Genomic DNA, 23028 nt, shown 5'->3' with positions numbered 1-23028 from the left:
GGATCCGCCAACGTTGTAGGGCCAGCAACTCTAGTCTAATACTATTGTTGTTTTGTTTTCCTGGTAGACTGTAACCTTACGGTGTTTGGATGCCTTGTGAAATTAATGGCGCCCGTGTTGGTCACGTGACGAGAGGCCTGATTAAGTCAGGAGACAAATAAGTAAACTACATTTTTTTTACATTTTCTGTGCTATTTATAGCCAAGAATTTCAAAAGTAGAATGTAGAAAGCATTATTGTGTAGATAGTAATCGTGTTCACTAAAGATTTCTACATGTAGTTTTGGTTGAAGTCAGATTGAGATTTTTATGTGGGAGTGTATTTTCTTATTATTTGTTACTTGCATATAGCTGACATCGTGCTGGGATTCACAGCAAAAGTATAGCAGAAGTAGAGCCTAAATTGTATTTCATTCAAGAAATTTGAACATGGACTTTGAAACGATGAACGCGTGCTGTGTGTTCCTCTGGTTGTTCACATGCTTGCATCATACTCTGGGACTCGGTAATGAGTTACAAATAATCAATTAGTTGCACAATTTCGTACAGACAATATTTGCCAATATTTATTGTATACACCGGTTGACATTTTGGTTATTTAAAATGTGTTAATGCTGATCATCAAATTTTATATAACCTTATATAACTTGAACTTTCCCTACACAAAGGGTATTCTCTGATTTTTTGCTCCAATGTCAAACTTTTCTAAACATTTTGTTGTATAAAACATTAGTGCTCTGTCTCAGCTCTCATAAACATTCTAATGAGAGTTTTTTTCCTCACTTATTATTATTTTCTATAAAACTATCAGTGACTGTCTGGTCAGTTTTGAATCCATTAATGACTAGAATATTAACTTTAAAAACATAAACATTGCACGTGTTTGTTCCCTGGATTGAGCAGTTCTGTACTCATTTAAAAACAAAAGTACTTATAAGTCATTCTTTATTGATACATACATTTGAAGGTCATCTTTTTAGAAGTAGTGAAAAAAAACCATGGAGGTTACAATGAACTCAGACAAAGGTTGAAGACAGAAAATTGATCTCATTCCAAATTCTTGGACATCGTTTATTTATTTATGACTCGAAAGAAAATGTTTCCATATAACTTTTTCCCTTGTTAATTGTATGTTTCATGAAATAGATGCGTCACTTCCTGTTATAGTCTTTGCATCACTTCCTGTTATAGTCTTTTCATCACTTCCTGTTATATGCATCTTCACACTCGAAGATATTGTCATTACTCTGATCATGATATCTAGCAATGTTGAATCAGTTGTAATAATAACAAACGGCAGACAAGAATTGGAATTTAGTAACAATGACATTAATTCATTCAAATTCAAATATGAACATGAAATGTTGATGCATAGCTTCAAGAAAGTTCAAACTGTATATAGAAACATGTTCTCTTCTGATTTAAAATATAGAACTTACCAAGAGAAGAGAAATACATAAGTACACATTGCGTAATGCAGTTGATATAATAATACAAAATAATTCTGGGGCTTTTCAGCGGGACAAATTAAACTTGTATGAACACCAAGGGTTGTGTTTTTGTTTGTTTCTTCAGAATGTAAGTCTGACACATAGATAATAATTGATTTTTTTCTATGCAAACAACTAACCAGGACCGTGTGATCAGGTGACAAACGTCTGTATCAATGGAGCCTGTCAAAACCAAAGCTGCACCTGTAATCCTGGATTTATCCTTGACCCTATCAATCCACTTCTCTGTAATCGTGAGTAGTTTTTTCTCAATTTTATTTTTTGTTAAGTCTTGATCTAAGGAGAATTTTTTATAAGAGTATGAGAGACAGAAAGGAGGATGCGGAAAATGAGAATTTAGAGAGATAGAGAGAGAGAGGAGTGAGACGTCAGGAAGAAGTTCTAAGACAGTCACACGGAGATAGAGAGAGAGAGGAGTGAGACGTCAGGAAGAAGTTCTAAGACAGTCACATGGAGATAGAGAGAGAGAGGAGTGAGACGTCAGGAAGAAGTTCTAAGACAGTCACATGGAGATAGAGAGAGAGAGGAGTGAGACGTCAGGAAGAAGTTCTAAGACAGTCACATGGAGATAGAGAGAGAGAGGAGTGAGATGTCAGGAAGAAGTTCTAAGACAGTCACATGGAGATAGAGAGAGAGAGGAGTGAGACGTCAGGAAGAAGTTCTAAGACAGTCACATGGAGATAGAGAAAGAGAGGAGTGAGATGTCAGGAAGAAGTTCTAAGACAGTCACATGGAGATAGAGAAAGAGAGGAGTGAGACGTCAGGAAGAAGTTCTAAGACAGTCACACGGAGATTGAAACTTGCGAAACTTGGTTGAAACAAAAAGTTTACGTGTCACTATACTCACGTGTATTGTTTCCTTCTCTTTACTTCTCCCCTCTCTCTTTTACTCTCACTCCTTCTCTCTCCGTCTCTCTTTTTTCCCTTTCTCTCTCCCGCTCTCTCACTGTCTCTCCTCTCTTTCACTCTCCTTCTTTCTCACTCTCTTGCTCACTTAGACTCATTTTCTTTCTCTCTTTCTCTCTCTAGTTTTCGTCCTCTCTCTCTGATTTATAACTTTTTAGATCTAACAGTTTTTGTTTTGTTTCTATTTGAGTGGCTACATGCACTGAAACTGTTTGAGTGGCTACATGCACTGAAACTGTTTGAGTGGCTACTTGCACTGAAACTGTTTGAGTGGCTACATGCACTGAAACTGTTTGAGTGGCTACTTGCACTGAAACTGTTTGAGTGGCTACATGCACTGAAACTGTTTGAGTGGCTACATGCACTGAAACTGTTTGAGTGGCTACATGCACTGAAACTGTTTGAGTGGTTACATGCACTGAAACTGTTTGAGTGGCTACATGCACTGAAATTGTTTGAGTGGCTACATGCACTGAAATTGTTTGAGTGGCTACATGCACTAAAACTTCCTTTCTGGTCAGTCGTCTCATCAGTAGCTCAATTTAAAAAAAAAAAAAAAAAACAACTTACGCTGTATATTGTCTGAAGTTGTCTTTCCTGAAACATAAAAAGTTAAAGTAAAACAGAATGTATAACCTGACTCGTGTCATTCACTATGTTTAAATAGCATGACATTCACCAAAAACATAGTGATGACAATTCCAAGGCCAAAAAAAAAAAATATTTATTAACTATATACTTGACGCCTTACCATTGATGAGTGAATATTTTTCAATCACACAATAGATCTTATGTAGATCATCCTCTTCTCGTATGGCAGGTCAGGACACACTGACCTTGTGACAATGACGTTTGAGGAGATTAATTGAAGGATTTCCCCCCTTTAATATTTAAACACTCTGTCAGTCAAACGCCATATTAAAAGGGATATAACTTTGTCAAAAAACTGAAATTAATATTCACTGGCGAATAAAAAGTGGGCATTTTTTTTATCAAAGACTTGACTTCCTTTTATTTTTTTTTTCATGTTTCGGATGTTCTTTAAGATTCGAAGATAATTAGCACAAACCTCGGGACGGCATGAGATCGGGCAGAGTTCAAACCCGGAACCATTGAGACAATCGAAAGACAGTCCAGAGCGCAAACCCCACCACACAGCCATCTTTTATATAGTTGTATCACATATTTATTATTTGGTAACTTTATTCCTTTCAATATGAAGTTAATATTTACTGCGTTACTGTGAGCGATAAAGCGCTCGGTGTGTGTATATAAATATATTCTCGTTAATCCCTGGCGCCCCTCCCCCACCCCCCCCCCATTTTCAATTAAGCCAACTCGACTAACGATATTTTTCAGCTATCCCGCAATGCAACTTAATGCCGGGTTCACCTGACCAGCAATGTTCTAACGGGATCTGTCTACCCCAGCCACAGAATGGTCAGTTTTCGTGCTCGTGTTACCCTGGCTACACACCGAATGTAGCCAATCCGAACATATGTGATGGTAAGTAGAACATCCATGTAGCCATTGGTGAATTCATTACAGGGAACACGTTTTTATAAGAAGTTATAAAGGGAAGTGATTGTGAAATTTACACTCACACACAAAGTAAATCAATGCCAAATACTGAGTCAATAAAAGTCAATTACTTAGTCTATCAAAGTTCATTACTAAATCATTCAAAGTCAATTACTGAGTCATTTAAAGTAATTACTTTGTCAATCAAAGTCAATCACCCAGAGGTTTGATGTACTGTTTCAGACGTGGATGAGTGTCTAACAGCTAATACTGGCTGTACTCCAGGATTGTGCTTTAATACTCCTGGGGATTACGTCTGCAGCGGCTGTGTAACTGGATACATACTTTTGTATGGGAAGTGTGAAGGTCAGTGATACAATTAACTTTTCTTTCACAGGCCGCAGACGACATACAATAAAAACATTTTGATTCAGAGATAATAATAATCCCACAATTTTTTTAACGACCCACTTTATAAGTTCAGAAATGAGATTGTGTTCCTGGGATAATGCACAACTTTGAGATCAAAACATCAAAACATAAATACAGAAACAAATAAATGATAGAGCATTACGTGTATACTGTGGCCTCCTTCAGTCAGAGCGAGGTGACTATGGATCATCTCATGGAAATGAGATGAATGTCAGAGCATTAGCTAAGGTCGGAACGATGTCGCCCACACAGCAGTTCCTTCCTCTCCACGCCGCCGATGTATTCAAAGGAACGGCAGTGCCGATATAGTTTGGGGTCAGCGGCGTCGCAGGTTCTGCCAGGGTGTAGCAGTTACTCGCCTTTCCCCCTTCTCCTGTTAGTGAGAACAGTTTTACTAATATCTGAGTCACACGTGAAGCCAGTCGTTGGACTGGTTGTCAGAGGCTATTTCAGACGCATGCCTTCAGGAAGCGGAGTGCCTTCATCCATGTCTATATTGGAAATATAAAAGCAGAATTACCGGGTAGTCTGCTAACTAAACCCAGGGGCGTAACTAGGGATTTGGGGGCCCGGGGGGATTGACCTCTTTGGGGGCCCCTTACATTTTGACATTCGACATATGACATGGGATAATGTACGCAAAAATATATACGCCCCAAATCCAATTGGTTCAGTATATCAGTAAACTTAACAAAAAGGAATCAAGACTCTTTTAATGAATTATACCGTTGTTTATTAGTTAAATAATGCACAAGTGACAAATCTAAATTGATATCGCTTCACGTCGTGCACTCTGTGCAGCAAAGACATCTATAATATCAACTACATCGATACTTTCTAGTATTTGTGACTTCACTGACATTAAAGCCATGTGTCATTGTGTCCCTGAGATAGCTTTTGATGAACTTGAGCTTTGAGAATGATCTCTCACATGACGTAAAGGAAGTGGCCTGAGTTAGCAGTATTCGGAGGAGGTTGCAAAGTTTGAGCACACGTAATTACCATATGAAGCCTGTTTCCTCAATATGTCTATTGGTGGTTGTATTACTGGTTTGTTGATGAAAAGTGCTCGTGCATCAATGACATCATTGAAAAAGCGATTTGCCATTTATTTCATCATACAAACAGGAAAAGTAGCAAAGTTTGTCATAAGCGGGTCTTCATCTAACAGGTGTCTTGGTTCAAGAAGAAACCCAAAGGTATCCATTTTCTTTCCAACCTCTGAAATCTGCTCTTCATCTCCATATGAAATCTGTCCAGCACTTCTGTCGCAACACGTTTGAATTGCAGTTCTATTGACAGTCCTACATTAGAACTCAACTTCCCATCAACACTTTTCTTTCTTCTGGTTGTTTTGATTACAGGGAATCCATAGTATTCACTACCTTCTTTTGCTTATTCGATGGATTGTTTTTTTGTCAGTTTCATATCATTTTGCAGAAAGCATGAAAGGGTACTAATTTCTTTAGCAGCTTCCCGTATATGCAGTCCAGACTTTTGTAGTTTCTTCTGAACTATATTAATTGGGCGCAAGAGCTTTGACCAGAATTCAAGATAGGCAAAAAATTCTTAATTTTCCACTGCATGAAGAAGATTCTGTGCTAATATTATAATGGTATTACGTCATTGTTGGTTGTTTATATTTTGTGCGCAAGCAAAAGGATTCAGAGCATACAAAAGTGGGAAAGATCCATATCTCGTTATGCTCGAGTATAGAAATACTCCGATAAGTGGACTGCCGTATTCACCATCACAACTGCTGACGAGTAGAAGACTCAGGGACATCATTCCAACTGATCCCAAACTATTGAAACCATCGGTAGCTGAAAATGTAGAGACATTACTCAACGAATGACAGATGAAAAGCAAAGTGAAATACAATGCAAAAGCAAGACTACCTAAAGATTATTCTGTCGGAGAGTTCGTCTAGGTCAAACATGGCAGAAAGCAGTTGTCATAAAAAAACATTCAGCACCCAGATCTTACATCATAAAGACAAACGGAAAAACATACAGAAGAAATCAAAGCTTTTTGAATAAGAGTTTCGATGAAGACATCTGTGAGTACTATGATACCGATGGAGACAATGAACTGCAAACTGTTGGAACAAACGAAACAGTTATAGACCAACGTCTAGAGAACTTGTTGTGCCAGTCAAGACAACCAGAAGTGGACGAATTGTTAAAGTTCCTAGTAGACAGGGCCGGCCTTAGGCCACTGCAGCCTATGCGGTGGCAGTGGGCCCCGCGCTTTCATAGGCCCCGCGCTAATTCTAAGTGTACATTATTAAATTAAACTATTATAATGTATATAAAATAACAGGGTTTTCGTGACCTCCTGATTTTCCAGGGCCTCCAGGAAATCTCATGAAAGGCAAAATATACGATAAAGTCCTGAGCTTTTTTTGAATTTATTCAAATCTCCTGAAGAATAGACGAAATTGAAATTTTGGGGTGCCTATAAATAAAAAGTGGCATTGCGAGCTTTCATTTGATAAAAATTTATTGCAAAGACGAAAGTAGGCCTATTTTCTAATTTAAAAAAATAATTTTGACATTATGCTCATCCCTACCCAGACTAGGCCCCGCGCGATCCGTTTCGCATAGGGCCCCGCAAATGCTAGGGCGGCCCTGCTAGTAGATATCACTTTTAAGAACTTTAAAAGGAAGGGTGTGATAATAACTTCAAAAGGAATGATGTGCTAATATTATATGATATTACATCATTGTTTGTTGTTTATGTTTTGTGCGAAAGCAAAAGGATTAGATGGAAATAAAAATAGAGTTTCCATTGGATTGAGGAAAGATGAATAGAGGGGTAATAACTCGAGTGTGAAGTTTAATTCTGAAATTATAGACGCCAAACCCGAATAATGTACTATTCTAGCATTATTAAGAATAACTTTTGGATCTGTTATACTCGATTCTGTAAATTTTGATTTCAGGTTAATTAGTGTGTAGCCATAAAATACTCGCCATTTAGATCTATTATTAGTAAAGGTAACAAGATACCTGGAATTCGCTGAATATCATGCAGTTTTATTCGTGGCAACAAAGTTTAAAATGTAAAACCAACTTTAAAAAAAACTTTGATCTCTGTGGAAAATTTTTTTTTTTAAATGTCAACAAAGTCAACGTACTGATAGACCTAGATCTAAGTTTAGTCTTTGTGATAAATTTAATCCATAAATGTTGAAAAAAAAAGACACCCGTTGACACTATTTGTCAATCAAAAATATTAATTTATGTATTTACAATAAATTTCGGACACCCATTTGGGGGCCCCCCCTAGGTGGGGGCCCGGGGGGATTTTAAAATTCTCCCCCCCCCATCCCCCCCCCTTAGTTACGCCACTGACTAAACCCTCTGCAATTACCAAATAAAATTATCAAATGTTTCTTTTCTACTGTGATACTAAACTTTATTTTTCTAACATGTAATAAGAAAGAGTTTATATAGTATACTTTCCTATTCCGGTATATTGATTTAAAATACCTTTATATTCCAAGACATAGAAACTTAAAATACTTTTATATCCCAGGACTTTATAATTTAAAATACATCTGTAGACCCATTCTGACATCCACAGTAACAGTAATTTCCTCATTAATTTGTGGTCCACGTTTTTGTAATTTCTGGACATGGTATAAACTTCACGTACAAACAGATAATATTAATATAATGACGTTTACATCATACAATCAGGGCCGGCCTTAGATAATTGGAGTCATCCCTAGACAAAGTGACTTTGGTGGACCTAAATGAAATAGAAAATAATAAATAATCAGCAAAAAAAAAATGAATACAATTACTCAATTGATTTAAAACCTAGTGTGCTCCCACACGGGGCCTAAGTTTCGTTATTTCTTATCTTTTAACAATTGTTTTTGGTCTTGTGCGCGGCTCCCACCTATCGGGGACCCGAAGCAGCTGCCTAGTTTGCCTATGCTTAAGGGCAGTCCTGAATTACAATAAACACATTTTAGATTTGAGACTTTCTGTGCACAATCTTACGACATTAACAAAAAAAAAAAGGTTTACAAGCCTTAATTCACTCACATATGTGTTATATCAAATGTGAGCTTACATCAAATGTACTTTTAAATTAAGAGATTTAAAGTTTGTATGTTTGTTGTTGTTTAGTATTATTTGTGAAATGCTGCACGCTTTGCTTCAAACATAGCTGTAGTATTATTCTCTCAAACTTGTGAATTAATTTACCTGTTAGTGAATATATTAGTACTATGTGCGATGTTGTTCTGAAAATAGCAAGTTGTTTCATTAGGTTACTTTGTTATACAAACAACTGTTGTTTACAGCTGGGCTTGTTATTGTTAGTCAAGTAGTTTTCTTGTTTATCTCTTGATTTCACTTTGAGACTGTAATCACGCAGCTGTCCTGTCGTTGTCATGGAGACACCAAAGTGATACGTCAGAGTTGTCTTTCCACTTTAAAAAAAAAGTGTATTTGTTTATTTTTTTTTCAATTATTTTTTTTTCTTAAGTCATCATTATTTTTATCAATTTAAACACACTTCAAGTCTTTATCAATTTAAACACACTTCAAGTCTTTATCAATTTAAACACACTTCAAGTCTTTATCAATTTAAACACACTTCAAGTCTATTCTGTTTTATGTGTTGGTCAGGTAAAACTCAAAAAAAAAAAAAAAAAAAAGATCAGACCTACCGTCAATTTTTAATTGTATTTTGTTACTTCAAAGAAAAGACACACAAATATAGTAACAGAAAGGATAAAGAACATATTCGGAACAAACCTAACAACATAGACAAGATAGAGAACATATTCGGAACAAACCTAGCAACATAGACAAGATAGAGAACATATTCGGAACAAACCTAGCAACATAGACAAGATAGAGAACATATTCGGAACAAACCTAGCAACATAGACAAGATAGAGAACATATTCGGAACAAACCTAGCAACATAGACAAGATAGAGAACATATTCGGAACAAACCTAGCAACATAGACAAGATAGAGAACATATTCGGAACAAACCTAGCAACATAGACAAGATAGAGAACATATTCGGAACAAACCTAGCAACATAGACAAGATAGAGAACATATTCGGAACAAACCTAGCAACATAGACAAGATAGAGAACATATTCGGAACAAACCTAGCAACATAGACAAGATAGAGAACATATTCGGAACAAACCTAACAACATAGACAAGATAGAGAACATATTCGGAACAAACCTAGCAACATAGACAAGATAGAGAACATATTCGGAACAAACCTAGCAACATAGACAAGGTAGAGAACATATTCGGAACAAACCTAGCAACATAGACAAGATAGAGAACATATTCGGAACAAACCTAACAACATAGACAAGATAGAGAACATATTCGGAACAAACCTAACAACATAGACAAGATAGAGAACATATTCGGAACAAACCTAGCAACATAGACAAGATAGAGAACATATTCGGAACAAACCTAGCAACATAGACAAGATAGAGAACATATTCGGAACAAACCTAGCAACATAGACAAGATAGAGAACATATTCGGAACAAACCTAGCAACATAGACAAGATAGAGAACATATTCGGAACAAACCTAACAACATAGACAAGATAGAGAACATATTCGGAACAAACCTAACAACATAGACAAGATAGAGAACATATTCGGAACAAACCTAGCAACATAGACAAGATAGAGAACATATTCGGAACAAACCTAGCAACATAGACAAGATAGAGAACATATTCGGAACAAACCTAGCAACATAGACAAGATAGAGAACATATTCGGAACAAACCTAGCAACATAGACAAGATAGAGAACATATTCGGAACAAACCTAACAACATAGACAAGATAGAGAACATATTCGGAACAAACCTAGCAACATAGACAAGATAGAGAACATATTCGGAACAAACCTAGCAACATAGACAAGATAGAGAACATATTCGGAACAAACCTAGCAACATAGACAAGATAGAGAACATATTCGAAACAAAGAAGAAACACTGAAGTTCAAACACTGAACAAAATATTTAAAGATTTGTTTTTTTAAGATCTCTGCAGTATAAGATATTGATGTTAACCAAATTGTTTAGACTAGGCCAACGATTCTTAACCTGTGGAACGATACCCTCGCAAAAGGGGGGCGAAGCCAGTAAATTTGCTTTTTAAGGGAGATATTATTATTTGATTCATCAAATCATGTTTGAATATTAACCACGTATCATGACCTTAAAATAAAATAGAACTAAAATATTTGAAGAGTCGTTGTTTTATCTTCTAAGGTTGTACACCGTTTTCGCGATAAGTGTCTGCAAAAATATCGACTCAAAACTCTTTGAAGAAGACATTTCAAAACGTCTTCGCTAACGCGATTCTTGGCAAATTTCTTGTGTCAATATAATGGTGGAAATTCTCCAGACTCTTGTACATCATTATGGTGACGACTTCTTGTGGAACAGCAAGAAAAAGAAAAAGAATTATTAAGAAAAAGTTCCGCGACAAGATGTCTTCCTAGAGCTCTAGGATGTCTCTGAACACAAAGATGTGCCTATGTGAGCTAGATTACCTTGAATGCTTATAAAATTGGCCTGTGGTGACTCCTTATTCATTAGATTTATAAGACCTGAGGCTCGAATCGTCCAATGTCGGTCCGCCCCAGCCCTTTTTTAATACTTAAATAGTAGTTGACAAGCGCTAGGAGAAAAAGACATTGCAAGCACAGTAAAAGAAAAAAAAGAATTTATGAAGCTCAGAACGCAGGAAAACATTTAGCATCGGGGCTCTGCCCCAGACCCCGCTCGGGGAGTGTACAGCTTTCCCCCAGACCCTCTTGCTGGAAGGAAACAAATTATGATGTATCCAGTAGGAATTTTTCTATTTTTCTAATTTTTCTAAACATGCATTAAACTTAAAATATCCGCTTTTTGAAGTGAACTGGAAACTTGAGTTATACAATGATATTTATTTACATTTCTTTTCCTTCTTATTACATTTTTAAAACCCTCCCGGACTATAATGTGGGAGTCTACAGTGCTGTATTCGGCTCCCAGCTGTCTAAGGAGGGAGCGCATGAATTTTTTTTTTCATTTAGGGGTGCGACTCCGTAAAAGTTTGAGAAACATTTCTGTAGACTTAAAAATTGTTCTCTACACACTTGGTCCTGACATCGTTTTAGAATATTTTGTTGTTTATGAAAATATTTTTGACTAATTGACAGACAAATGTTTTTATTTACTTCAAGCTGTTGTACCTCTCTGTAATGTGAACTCAATCATTCTGGTGTTTTTTTTCAGTACCGATGTCTGTTCCAGCTCTACCCAAACTTATCTACAAAAACCCAATCAATGGTGGAAGTTTTATGATGGCCTATTTAATAGACGACATCTTCTTGTAAGCAGAAGTGTGTTTCGTCACAGATCCAAAGAACGAGAACTCTGTAAGGTTAAGACCCTGAATCATCAGCACCACCAAAGGAATGTAGTCCTAATCCTATCCTAAATCTACTGATTAATTTGTGATTTATTTAGAAAATAATGGTTCTGGGGACTATTGTTACTTGTTACTATGTAGGCCTTTTATTACTATAGTATTACTGTTTCTTCCTGCTTAGGAGTGAAAGACTACGAAAGATAAAATTTCTTCAACAATAAAAGAAAATTATTAAAAGCCCTTGAGATATCAACATCAAAGGGTGTCGCTACTGCAAAAGTTTGTAAATAAAATTATTCTTTCATATCTACTGGTATTGATATAGGAAATCCCAGATGTAGACATGTATTGGGTTTTAGGCTGGATCTAGCCATGTAGGATCAACACTCTTTACCATTGCCTACATTGAATAGAACAGTAAAAGCACAAGTTGGTTAGTAGGCCCCCTATTCCCAACTGTATAACCAGGCTTAAAACTAAATCTTTTCAACACTCCATTACATTTATGTTGGACTTTAAACTGTTATGGTGTTTTTATACAGCTATATTTGTCATCTAATCATTGCATTAAAAATATATTTAACAATTTTTTTCTTTCGATATTTTCGAGTATGTTTTCATCGGCCGGTGTGCGTCTAACTTCGGAATTAATAATCAGGATATTTTTGTGATATTTTTACTGGCTATAAATAGCTGCATGAGCTTGTGAATAAAGCTGTCTAAATAATCAAAGAAAAAAAAGATTCAACAATTCATAATAATAAGTTCATAATGTAGATCTCATTACGTTTTTATACAACTGGCAATAATTGCTTATTAATTCGTGCACATGTGAGTATTTGTATATGTCAGTGTATAAGTCAAAATAAGTGTGTCTGCGTGGTTTCTCTTGTATTTCTATTTATAGAATATGCTGCCATTACGTTAGTTCCAAGAAATGTGAACCGTTTTCTAATTATTCGATCATTATTAAGGATGTCAGAACAAAGAACTGATCATTTTTGTAGGAATTTATTTCAAATGTACCCGTCACATAAAACTAGAATAACAGTGGATCTCAATTCCTAACTTGCTGCTCAATAACGACCAACTCTCTGAACCTGAAGAAAAGACAAAAAAAAGCTTTGTGCAAAAACTAAGAGAAAAACGGAGAGAAAAGTTGCTAAACGAGAAAAGAGAGAGTACATCAGAGAGATGAGGGAGAGAGACAGAGAGATGAGAGAGAGAGTACACCAGAGAGATGAGGGAGAGAGAGAGAGATGAGGGAGAGTACACCAGAGAGATGAGGGAGAGAGAGATGAGGGAGAGACAGAGAGATGAGAGAGAGTACACCAGAGAGATGAGGGAGAGACAGAGAGATGAGAGAGAGTACACCAGAGAGATGAGAGAGAGTACACCAGAGAGATGAGAGACAGAGTACACCAGAGAGATGAGGGAGAGACAGAGAGATGAGGGAGAGTACACCAGAGAGATGAGGGAGAGAGAGAGATGAGGGAGAGACAGAGAGATGAGAGAGAGAGTACACCAGAGAGATGAGGAAGAGAGAGAGATGAGGGAGAGACAGAGAGATGAGAGAGAGTACACCAGAGAGATGAGGGAGAGACAGAGAGATGAGAGAGAGTACACAAGAGAGATGAGGGAGAGAGAGAGAGATGAGGGAGAGTACACCAGAGAGATGAGGGAGAGACAGAGAGATGAGAGAGAGTACACCAGAGAGATGAGGGAGAGAGAGAGAGATGAGAGAGAGTACACCAGAGAGATGAGGGAGAGAGAGAGAGATGAGAGAGAGTACACCAGAGAGATGAGGGAGAGAGAGAGAGATGAGAGAGAGTACACCAGAGAGATGAGGGAGAGAGAGAGAGATGAGGGAGAGTACACCAGAGAGATGAGGGAGAGACAGAGAGATGAGAGAGAGTACACCAGAGAGATGAGGGAGAGACAGAGAGATGAGGGAGAGACAGAGAGATGAGAGAGAGTACACCAGAGAGATGAGGGAGAGAGAGAGATGAGGGAGAGTACACCAGAGAGATGAGGGAGAGACAGAGAGATGAGAGAGAGTAAACCAGAGAGATTAGGGAGAGACAGAGAGATGAGAGAGCGTACACCAGAGAGATAAGGGAGAGAGAGAGAGATGAGAGAGAGTACACCAGAGAGATGAGGGAGAGAGAGAGAGAGATGAGGGAGAGACAGAGAGGTGAGAGAGAGACAGAGAGATGAGAGAGAGTACACCAGAGAGATGAGGGAGAGAGAGAGAGATGAGGGAGAGTACACCAGAGAGATGAGGGAGAGAGAGAGATGAGGGAGAGACAGAGAGATGAGAGAGTACACCAGAGAGATGAGGGAGAGAGAGAGAGATGAGGGAGAGACAGAGAGATGAGAGAGAGACAGAGAGATGAGAGAGAGTACACCAGAGAGATGAGGGAGAGACAGAGAGATGAGAGAGAGTACACCAGAGAGATGAGGGAGAGAGAGAGAGATGAGAGAGAGTACACCAGAGAGATGAGGGAGAGAGAGAGATGAGGGAGAGAGAGAGAGATGAGAGAGAGTACACCAGAGAGATGAGGGAGAGAGAGAGAGAGATAAGGGAGAGACAGAGAGATGAGAGAGAGACAGAGAGATGAGAGAGAGTACACCAGAGAGATGAGGGAGAGACAGAGAGATGAGAGAGAGTACACCAGAGAGATGAGGGAGAGACAGAGAGATGAGGGAGAGACAGAGAGATGAGAGAGAGTACACCAGAGAGATGAGGGAGAGAGAGAGATGAGGGAGAGACAGAGAGATGAGAGAGAGTACACCAGAGAGATGGAGAGAGAATGAGGGAGAGACAGAGAAATGAGAGAGAGTACACCAGAGAGATGAGGGAGAGAGAGATGAGGGAAAGACAGAGAGAAGAGAGAGAGTACACAAGAGAGATGAGGGAGAGAGAAAGAGATGAGGGAGAGACAGAGAGAAAAGAGAGAGTACACCAGAGAGATGAGGGAGAGACAGAGAGATGAGAGAGAGTACAAAAGAGAGATGAGGGAGAGAGAGATGAGGGAGAGACAGAGAGATGAGAGAGAGTACACCAGAGAGATGAGGGAGATAGAATGAGGGAGAGACAGAGAGATGAGAGAGAGTACACCAGAGAGATGAGGGAGAGAGAATGAGGGAGAGACAGAGATGAGAGAGAGTACACCAGAGAGATGAGAGAGAGAGTACACCAGAGAGATGAGGGAGAGAGAGAGAGATGAGGGAGAGACAGAGAGAAAAGAGAGAGTACACCAGAGAGATGAGGGAGAGACAGAGAGATGAGAGAGAGTACAAAAGAGAGATGAGAGAGAGAGAGAGATGAGGGAGAGACAGAGAGATGAGAGAGAGTACACCAGAGAGATGAGAGAGAGAGAATGAGGGAGAGACAGAGAGATGAGAGAGAGTACACCAGAGAGATGAGGGAGAGAGAGATGAGAGAGAGACTGAGATGAGAGATAGTACACCAGAGAGATGAGAGAGAGAGTACACCAGAGAGATGAGGGAGAGACAGAGATGAGAGAGAGTACACCAGAGAGATGAGGGAGAGACAGAGAGATGAGAGAGAGTACACCAGAGAGATGAGGGAGAGAGAGAGATGAGGGAGAGACAGAGAGAAGAGAGAGAGTACACCAGAGAGATGAGGGAGAGACAGAGATGAGGGAGAGACAGAGAGAAAAGAGAGAGTACACCAGAGAGATGAGGGAGAGACAGAGAGATGAGAGAGAGTACAAAAGAGAGATGAGGGAGAGAGAGAGATGAGGGAGAGAGAGAGATGAGAGAGAGTACACCAGAGAGATGAGGGAGAGAGAGAGAGATGAGGGAGAGACAGAGAGATGAGAGAGAGTACACCAGAGAGATGAGGGAGAGAGAGAGATGAGGGAGAGACAGAGAGATGAGAGAGAGATTACACCAGAGAGATGAGGGAGAGAGAGATGAGGGAGAGACAGAGAGATGAGAGAGAGTACACCAGAGAGATGAGGGAGAGACAGAGAGATGAGAGAGAGTACACCAGAGAGATGAGAGAGAGTACACCAGAGAGATGAGAGACAGAGTACACCAGAGAGATGAGGGAGAGACAGAGAGATGAGGGAGAGTACACCAGAGAGATGAGGGAGAGAGAGAGATGAGGGAGAGACAGAGAGATGAGAGAGAGAGTACACCAGAGAGATGAGGAAGAGAGAGAGAGAGATGAGGGAGAGACAGAGAGATGAGAGAGAGTACACCAGAGAGATGAGGGAGAGACAGAGAGATGAGAGAGAGTACACAAGAGAGATGAGGGAGAGAGAGAGAGATGAGGGAGAGTACACCAGAGAGATGAGGGAGAGACAGAGAGATGAGAGAGAGTACACCAGAGAGATGAGGGAGAGAGAGAGAGATGAGAGAGAGTACACCAGAGAGATGAGGGAGAGAGAGAGAGATGAGAGAGAGTACACCAGAGAGATGAGGGAGAGAGAGAGAGATGAGAGAGAGTACACCAGAGAGATGAGGGAGAGAGAGAGAGATGAGGGAGAGTACACCAGAGAGATGAGGGAGAGACAGAGAGATGAGAGAGAGTACACCAGAGAGATGAGGGAGAGACAGAGAGATGAGGGAGAGACAGAGAGATGAGAGAGAGTACACCAGAGAGATGAGGGAGAGAGAGAGATGAGGGAGAGTACACCAGAGAGATGAGGGAGAGACAGAGAGATGAGAGAGAGTACACCAGAGAGATTAGGGAGAGACAGAGAGATGAGAGAGAGTACACAAGAGAGATAAGGGAGAGAGAGAGAGATGAGAGAGAGTACACCAGAGAGATGAGGGAGAGAGAGAGAGAGATGAGGGAGAGACAGAGAGGTGAGAGAGAGACAGAGAGATGAGAGAGAGTACACCAGAGAGATGAGGGAGAGAGAGAGAGATGAGGGAGAGTACACCAGAGAGATGAGGGAGAGAGAGAGATGAGGGAGAGACAGAGAGATGAGAGAGTACACCAGAGAGATGAGGGAGAGAGAGAGAGATGAGGGAGAGACAGAGAGATGAGAGAGAGACAGAGAGATGAGAGAGAGTACACCAGAGAGATGAGGGAGAGACAGAGAGATGAGAGAGAGTACACCAGAGAGATGAGGGAGAGAGAGAGAGATGAGAGAGAGTACACCAGAGAGATGAGGGAGAGAGAGAGATGAGGGAGAGACAGAGAGATGAGAGAGAGTACACCAGAGAGATGAGGGAGAGAGAGAGAGAGAGATAAGGGAGAGACAGAGAGATGAGAGAGAGACAGAGAGATGAGAGAGAGTACACCAGAGAGATGAGGGAGAGACAGAGAGATGAGAGAGAGTACACCAGAGAGATGAGGGAGAGACAGAGAGATGAGGGAGAGACAGAGAGATGAGAGAGAGTACACCAGAGAGATGAGGGAGAGAGAGAGATGAGGGAGAGACAGAGAGATGAGAGAGAGTACACCAGAGAGATGGAGAGAGAATGAGGGAGAGACAGAGAAATGAGAGAGAGTACACCAGAGAGATGAGGGAGAGAGAGATGAGGGAAAGACAGAGAGAAGAGAGAGAGTACACAAGAGAGATGAGGGAGAGAGAAAGAGATGAGGGAGAGACAGAGAGAAAAGAGAGAGTACACCAGAGAGATGAGGGAGAGACAGAGAGATGAGAGAGAGTACAAAAGAGAGATGAGGGAGAGAGAGATGAGGGAGAGACAGAGAGATGAGAGAGAGTACACCAGAGAGATGAGGGAGATAGAATGAGGGAGAGACAGAGAGATGAGAGAGAGTACACCAGAGAGATGAGGGAGAGAGAATGAGGGAGAGACAGAGATGAGAGAGAGTACACCAGAGAGATGAGAGAGAGAGTACACCAGAGAGATGAGGGAGAGAGAGAGAGATGAGGGAGAGACAGAGAGAAAAGAGAGAGTACACCAGAGAGATGAGGGAGAGACAGAGAGATGAGAGAGAGTACAAAAGAGAGATGAGAGAGAGAGAGAGATGAGGGAGAGACAGAGAGATGAGAGAGAGTACACCAGAGAGATGAGAGAGAGAGAATGAGGGAGAGACAGAGAGATGAGAGAGAGTACACCAGAGAGATGAGGGAGAGAGAGATGAGAGAGAGACTGAGATGAGAGAGAGTACACCAGAGAGATGAGAGAGAGAGTACACCAGAGAGATGAGGGAGAGACAGAGATGAGAGAGAGTACACCAGAGAGATGAGGGAGAGACATAGAGATGAGAGAGAGTACACCAGAGAGATGAGGGAGAGAGAGAGATGAGGGAGAGACAGAGAGAAGAGAGAGAGTACACCAGAGAGATGAGGGAGAGACAGAGATGAGGGAGAGACAGAGAGAAAAGAGAGAGTACACCAGAGAGATGAGGGAGAGACAGAGAGATGAGAGAGAGTACACAAGAGAGATGAGGGAGAGACAGAGAGATGAGGGAGAGACAGAGAGATGAGAGAGAGTACACCAGAGAGATGACAGAGAGACAGAGAGATGAGAGAGAGAGTACACAAGAAAGATGAGGGAGAGACAGAGAGATGAGGGAGAGACAGAGAGATGAGAGAGAGTACACCAGAGAGATGAGGGAGAGACAGAGAGATGAGGGAGAGAGACAGAGAGATGAGAGAGAGTACACAAGAGAGATGAGGGAGAGAGAGAGAGATGAGGGAGAGTACACCAGAGAGATGAGGGAGAGACAGAGAGATGAGAGAGAGTACACCAGAGAGATGAGGGAGAGAGAGAGAGATGAGAGAGAGTACACCAGAGAGATGAGGGAGAGAGAGAGAGATGAGAGAGAGTACACCAGAGAGATGAGGGAGAGAGAGAGAGATGAGAGAGAGTACACCAGAGAGATGAGGGAGAGAGAGAGAGATGAGGGAGAGTACACCAGAGAGATGAGGGAGAGACAGAGAGATGAGAGAGAGTACACCAGAGAGATGAGGGAGAGACAGAGAGATGAGGGAGAGACAGAGAGATGAGAGAGAGTACACCAGAGAGATGAGGGAGAGAGAGAGATGAGGGAGAGTACACCAGAGAGATGAGGGAGAGACAGAGAGATGAGAGAGAGTACACCAGAGAGATTAGGGAGAGACAGAGAGATGAGAGAGAGTACACCAGAGAGATAAGGGAGAGAGAGAGAGATGAGAGAGAGTACACCAGAGAGATGAGGGAGAGAGAGAGAGAGATGAGGGAGAGACAGAGAGGTGAGAGAGAGACAGAGAGATGAGAGAGAGTACACCAGAGAGATGAGGGAGAGAGAGAGAGATGAGGGAGAGTACACCAGAGAGATGAGGGAGAGAGAGAGATGAGGGAGAGACAGAGAGATGAGAGAGTACACCAGAGAGATGAGGGAGAGAGAGAGAGATGAGGGAGAGACAGAGAGATGAGAGAGAGACAGAGAGATGAGAGAGAGTACACCAGAGAGATGAGGGAGAGACAGAGAGATGAGAGAGAGTACACCAGAGAGATGAGGGAGAGAGAGAGAGATGAGAGAGAGTACACCAGAGAGATGAGGGAGAGAGAGAGATGAGGGAGAGACAGAGAGATGAGAGAGAGTACACCAGAGAGATGAGGGAGAGAGAGAGAGAGATAAGGGAGAGACAGAGAGATGAGAGAGAGACAGAGAGATGAGAGAGAGTACACCAGAGAGATGAGGGAGAGACAGAGAGATGAGAGAGAGTACACCAGAGAGATGAGGGAGAGACAGAGAGATGAGGGAGAGACAGAGAGATGAGAGAGAGTACACCAGAGAGATGAGGGACAGAGAGAGATGAGGGAGAGACAGAGAGATGAGAGAGAGTACACCAGAGAGATGGAGAGAGAATGAGGGAGAGACAGAGAAATGAGAGAGAGTACACCAGAGAGATGAGGGAGAGAGAGATGAGGGAAAGACAGAGAGAAGAGAGAGAGTACACAAGAGAGATGAGGGAGAGAGAAAGAGATGAGGGAGAGACAGAGAGAAAAGAGAGAGTACACCAGAGAGATGAGGGAGAGACAGAGAGATGAGAGAGAGTACAAAAGAGAGATGAGGGAGAGAGAGATGAGGGAGAGACAGAGAGATGAGAGAGAGTACACCAGAGAGATGAGGGAGATAGAATGAGGGAGAGACAGAGAGATGAGAGAGAGTACACCAGAGAGATGAGGGAGAGAGAATGAGGGAGAGACAGAGATGAGAGAGAGTACACCAGAGAGATGAGAGAGAGAGTACACCAGAGAGATGAGGGAGAGAGAGAGAGATGAGGGAGAGACAGAGAGAAAAGAGAGAGTACACCAGAGAGATGAGGGAGAGACAGAGAGATGAGAGAGAGTACAAAAGAGAGATGAGAGAGAGAGAGAGATGAGGGAGAGACAGAGAGATGAGAGAGAGTACACCAGAGAGATGAGAGAGAGAGAATGAGGGAGAGACAGAGAGATGAGAGAGAGTACACCAGAGAGATGAGGGAGAGAGAGATGAGAGAGAGACTGAGATGAGAGAGAGTACACCAGAGAGATGAGAGAGAGAGTACACCAGAGAGATGAGGGAGAGACAGAGATGAGAGAGAGTACACCAGAGAGATGAGGGAGAGACAGAGAGATGAGAGAGAGTACACCAGAGAGATGAGGGAGAGAGAGAGATGAGGGAGAGACAGAGAGAAGAGAGAGAGTACACCAGAGAGATGAGGGAGAGACAGAGAGATGAGAGACAGAGTACACCAGAGAGATGAGGGAGAGACAAAGAGATGAGGGAGAGACAGAGAGATGAGAGAGAGATTACACCAGAGAGATGAGGGAGAGACAGAGAGATGAGGGAGAGAGACAGAGAGATGAGAGAGAATACACCAGAGAGATGAGGGAGAGACAGAGAGATGAAGGAGAGACAGAGAGATAAGGGAGAGACAGAGAGATGAGAGAGAGTACACAAGAAAGATGAGGGAGAGACAGAGAGATGAGGGAGAGATAGAGATATGAGAGAGAGTACACAAGAGAGATGAGGGAGAGACAGAGAGATGAGGGAGAGACAGAGAGATGAGAGAGAGTACACCAGAGAGATGACAGAGAGACAGAGAGATGAGAGAGAGAGTACACAAGAAAGATGAGGGAGAGACAGAGAGATGAGGGAGAGACAGAGAGATGAGAGAGAGTACACCAGAGAGATGAGGGAGAGACAGAGAGATGAGGGAGAGAGACAGAGAGATGAGAGAGAGTACACCAGAGAGATGAGGGAGAGACAGAGAGATGAGAGAGAGTACACCAGAGAGATGAGGGAGAGAGACAGAGAGATGAGAGAGAGTACTCCAGAGAGATGAGGAAGAGACAGAGAGATGAGGGAGAGACAGAGAGATGAGGGAGAGACAAAGAGATGAGGGAGAGGGAGATGAGGGAGAGACAGAGAGATGAGAGAGAGTACACCAGAGAGATGAGGGAGAGACAGAGAGATGAGGGAGAGTACACCAGAGATGAGGGAGAGACAGAGAGATGAGGGAGAGCCCCAGAGATAAGGGAGAGACAGAGAGATGAAGGAGAGACAGAGAGATGAGAGAGAGTACACCAGAGAGATGAGAGAGAGACAGAGAGATGAGGGAGAGACAGAGAGATGAGAGAGAGTACACAAGAGAGATGAGGGAGAGAGAGAGATGAGGGAGAGTACACCAGAGAGATGAGGGAGAGACAGAGAGATGAGAGAGAGTACACCAGAGAGATGAGGGAGAGAGAGAGAGATGAGAGAGAGTACACCAGAGCGATGAGGGAGAGAGAGAGAGATGAGAGAGAGTACACCAGAGAGATGAGGGAGAGAGAGAGATGAGAGAGAGTACACCAGAGAGATGAGGGAGAGAGAGAGAGATGAGGGAGAGTACACCAGAGAGATGAGGGAGAGACAGAGAGATGAGAGAGAGTACACCAGAGAGATGAGGGAGAGACAGAGAGATGAGGGAGAGACAGAGAGATGAGAGAGAGTACACCAGAGAGATGAGGGAGAGAGAGAGATGAGGGAGAGACAGAGAGATGAGAGAGAGTACACCAGAGAGATGGAGAGAGAATGAGGGAGAGACAGAGAAATGAGAGAGAGTACACCAGAGAGATGAGGGAGAGAGAGATGAGGGAAAGACAGAGAGAAGAGAGAGAGTACACAAGAGAGATGAGGGAGAGAGAAAGAGATGAGGGAGAGACAGAGAGAAAAGAGAGAGTACACCAGAGAGATGAGGGAGAGACAGAGAGATGAGAGAGAGTACACCAGAGCGATGAGGGAGAGAGAGAGAGATGAGAGAGAGTACACCAGAGAGATGAGGGAGAGAGAGAGAGATGAGAGAGAGTACACCAGAGAGATGAGGGAGAGAGAGAGAGATGAGGGAGAGTACACCAGAGAGATAAGGGAGAGACAGAGAGATGAGAGAGAGTACACCAGAGAGATGAGGGAGAGACAGAGAGATGAGCGAGAGACAGAGAGATGAGAGAGAGTACACCAGAGAGATGAGGGAGAGAGAGAGATGAGGGAGAGTACACCAGAGAGATGAGGGAGAGACAGAGAGATGAGAGAGAGTACACCAGAGAGATGAGGGAGAGACAGAGAGATGAGAGAGAGTACACCAGAGAGATAAGGGAGAGAGAGAGAGATGAGAGAGAGTACACCAGAGAGATGAGGGAGAGAGAGAGAGAGATGAGGGAGAGACAGAGAGGTGAGAGAGAGACAGAGAGATGAGAGAGAGTACACCAGAGAGATGAGGGAGAGAGAGAGAGATGAGGGAGAGTACACCAGAGAGATGAGGGAGAGAGAGAGATGAGAGAGAGTACACCAGAGAGATGAGGGAGAGACAGAGAGATGAGAGAGAGACAGAGAGATGAGAGAGAGTACACCAGAGAGATGAGGGAGAGACAGAGAGATGAGAGAGAGTACACCAGAGAGATGAGGGAGAGAGAGAGAGATGAGAGAGAGTACACCAGAGAGATGAGGGAGAGAGAGATGAGGGAGAGACAGAAAGATGAGAGAGAGTACACCAGAGAGATGAGGGAGAGAGAGAGATAAGGGAGAGACAGAGAGATGAGAGAGAGACAGAGAGATGAGAGAGAGTACACCAGAGAGATGAGGGAGAGACAGAGAGATGAGAGAGAGTACACCAGAGAGATGAGGGAGAGACAGAGAGATGAGGGAGAGACAGAGAGATGAGAGAGAGTACACCAGAGAGATGAGGGAGAGACAGAGAGATGAGAGAGAGTACACCAGAGAGATGGAGAGAGAATGAGGGAGAGACAGAGAAATGA

General features: G+C 42.0%; 2 protein-coding genes across 5 annotated transcripts in view; one reads left to right on the top strand and one right to left on the bottom strand.

The window, feature by feature from the left end:
- The first annotated feature begins 200 nt into the window (after nt 1-200).
- Nucleotides 201-12394, top strand: LOC106074225 (latent-transforming growth factor beta-binding protein 3-like). Its single transcript, XM_056006565.1, has 5 exons — nt 201-504; nt 1633-1743; nt 3776-3922; nt 4181-4303; nt 11673-12394. Exons 1-5 carry the CDS (start codon nt 429-431, stop codon nt 11771-11773), a joined length of 558 nt encoding a protein of 185 aa, XP_055862540.1. The 5' UTR covers nt 201-428; the 3' UTR covers nt 11774-12394.
- A 409-nt stretch (nt 12395-12803) lies between these two features.
- The window catches only part of LOC106058303 (uncharacterized), a 29983-nt gene continuing 19758 nt past the window's right edge, over nt 12804-23028 (bottom strand). For all 4 annotated transcript variants that reach the window (XM_056006592.1, XM_013215696.2, XM_013215694.2 and 1 more), the window contains exon 6: nt 12804-12908. In XM_056006592.1, coding sequence (XP_055862567.1) covers nt 12885-12908 — 24 coding nt within the window. In that variant the 3' untranslated portion in view covers nt 12804-12884. The remainder of the gene's footprint in view (nt 12909-23028) is intronic.

This window comes from Biomphalaria glabrata, chromosome 1 (genome assembly GCF_947242115.1).
Source record: "Biomphalaria glabrata chromosome 1, xgBioGlab47.1, whole genome shotgun sequence".
Classification (NCBI taxonomy): domain Eukaryota; kingdom Metazoa; phylum Mollusca; class Gastropoda; family Planorbidae; genus Biomphalaria; species Biomphalaria glabrata.
This window is presented reverse-complemented; position numbering and strand designations above follow the sequence as displayed.

Coding starts and splice junctions, on each gene's coding strand:
- LOC106074225 (XM_056006565.1), top strand. CDS start 429: ATGGACTTTGAAACGATGAACGCGTGCTGTGTGTTCCTCTGGTTGTTC. Junction 1,744..3,775: donor CAATCCACTTCTCTGTAATC/GTGAGTAGTTTT, acceptor GATATTTTTCAG/CTATCCCGCAATGCAACTTA. Junction 3,923..4,180: donor CAATCCGAACATATGTGATG/GTAAGTAGAACA, acceptor GTACTGTTTCAG/ACGTGGATGAGTGTCTAACA.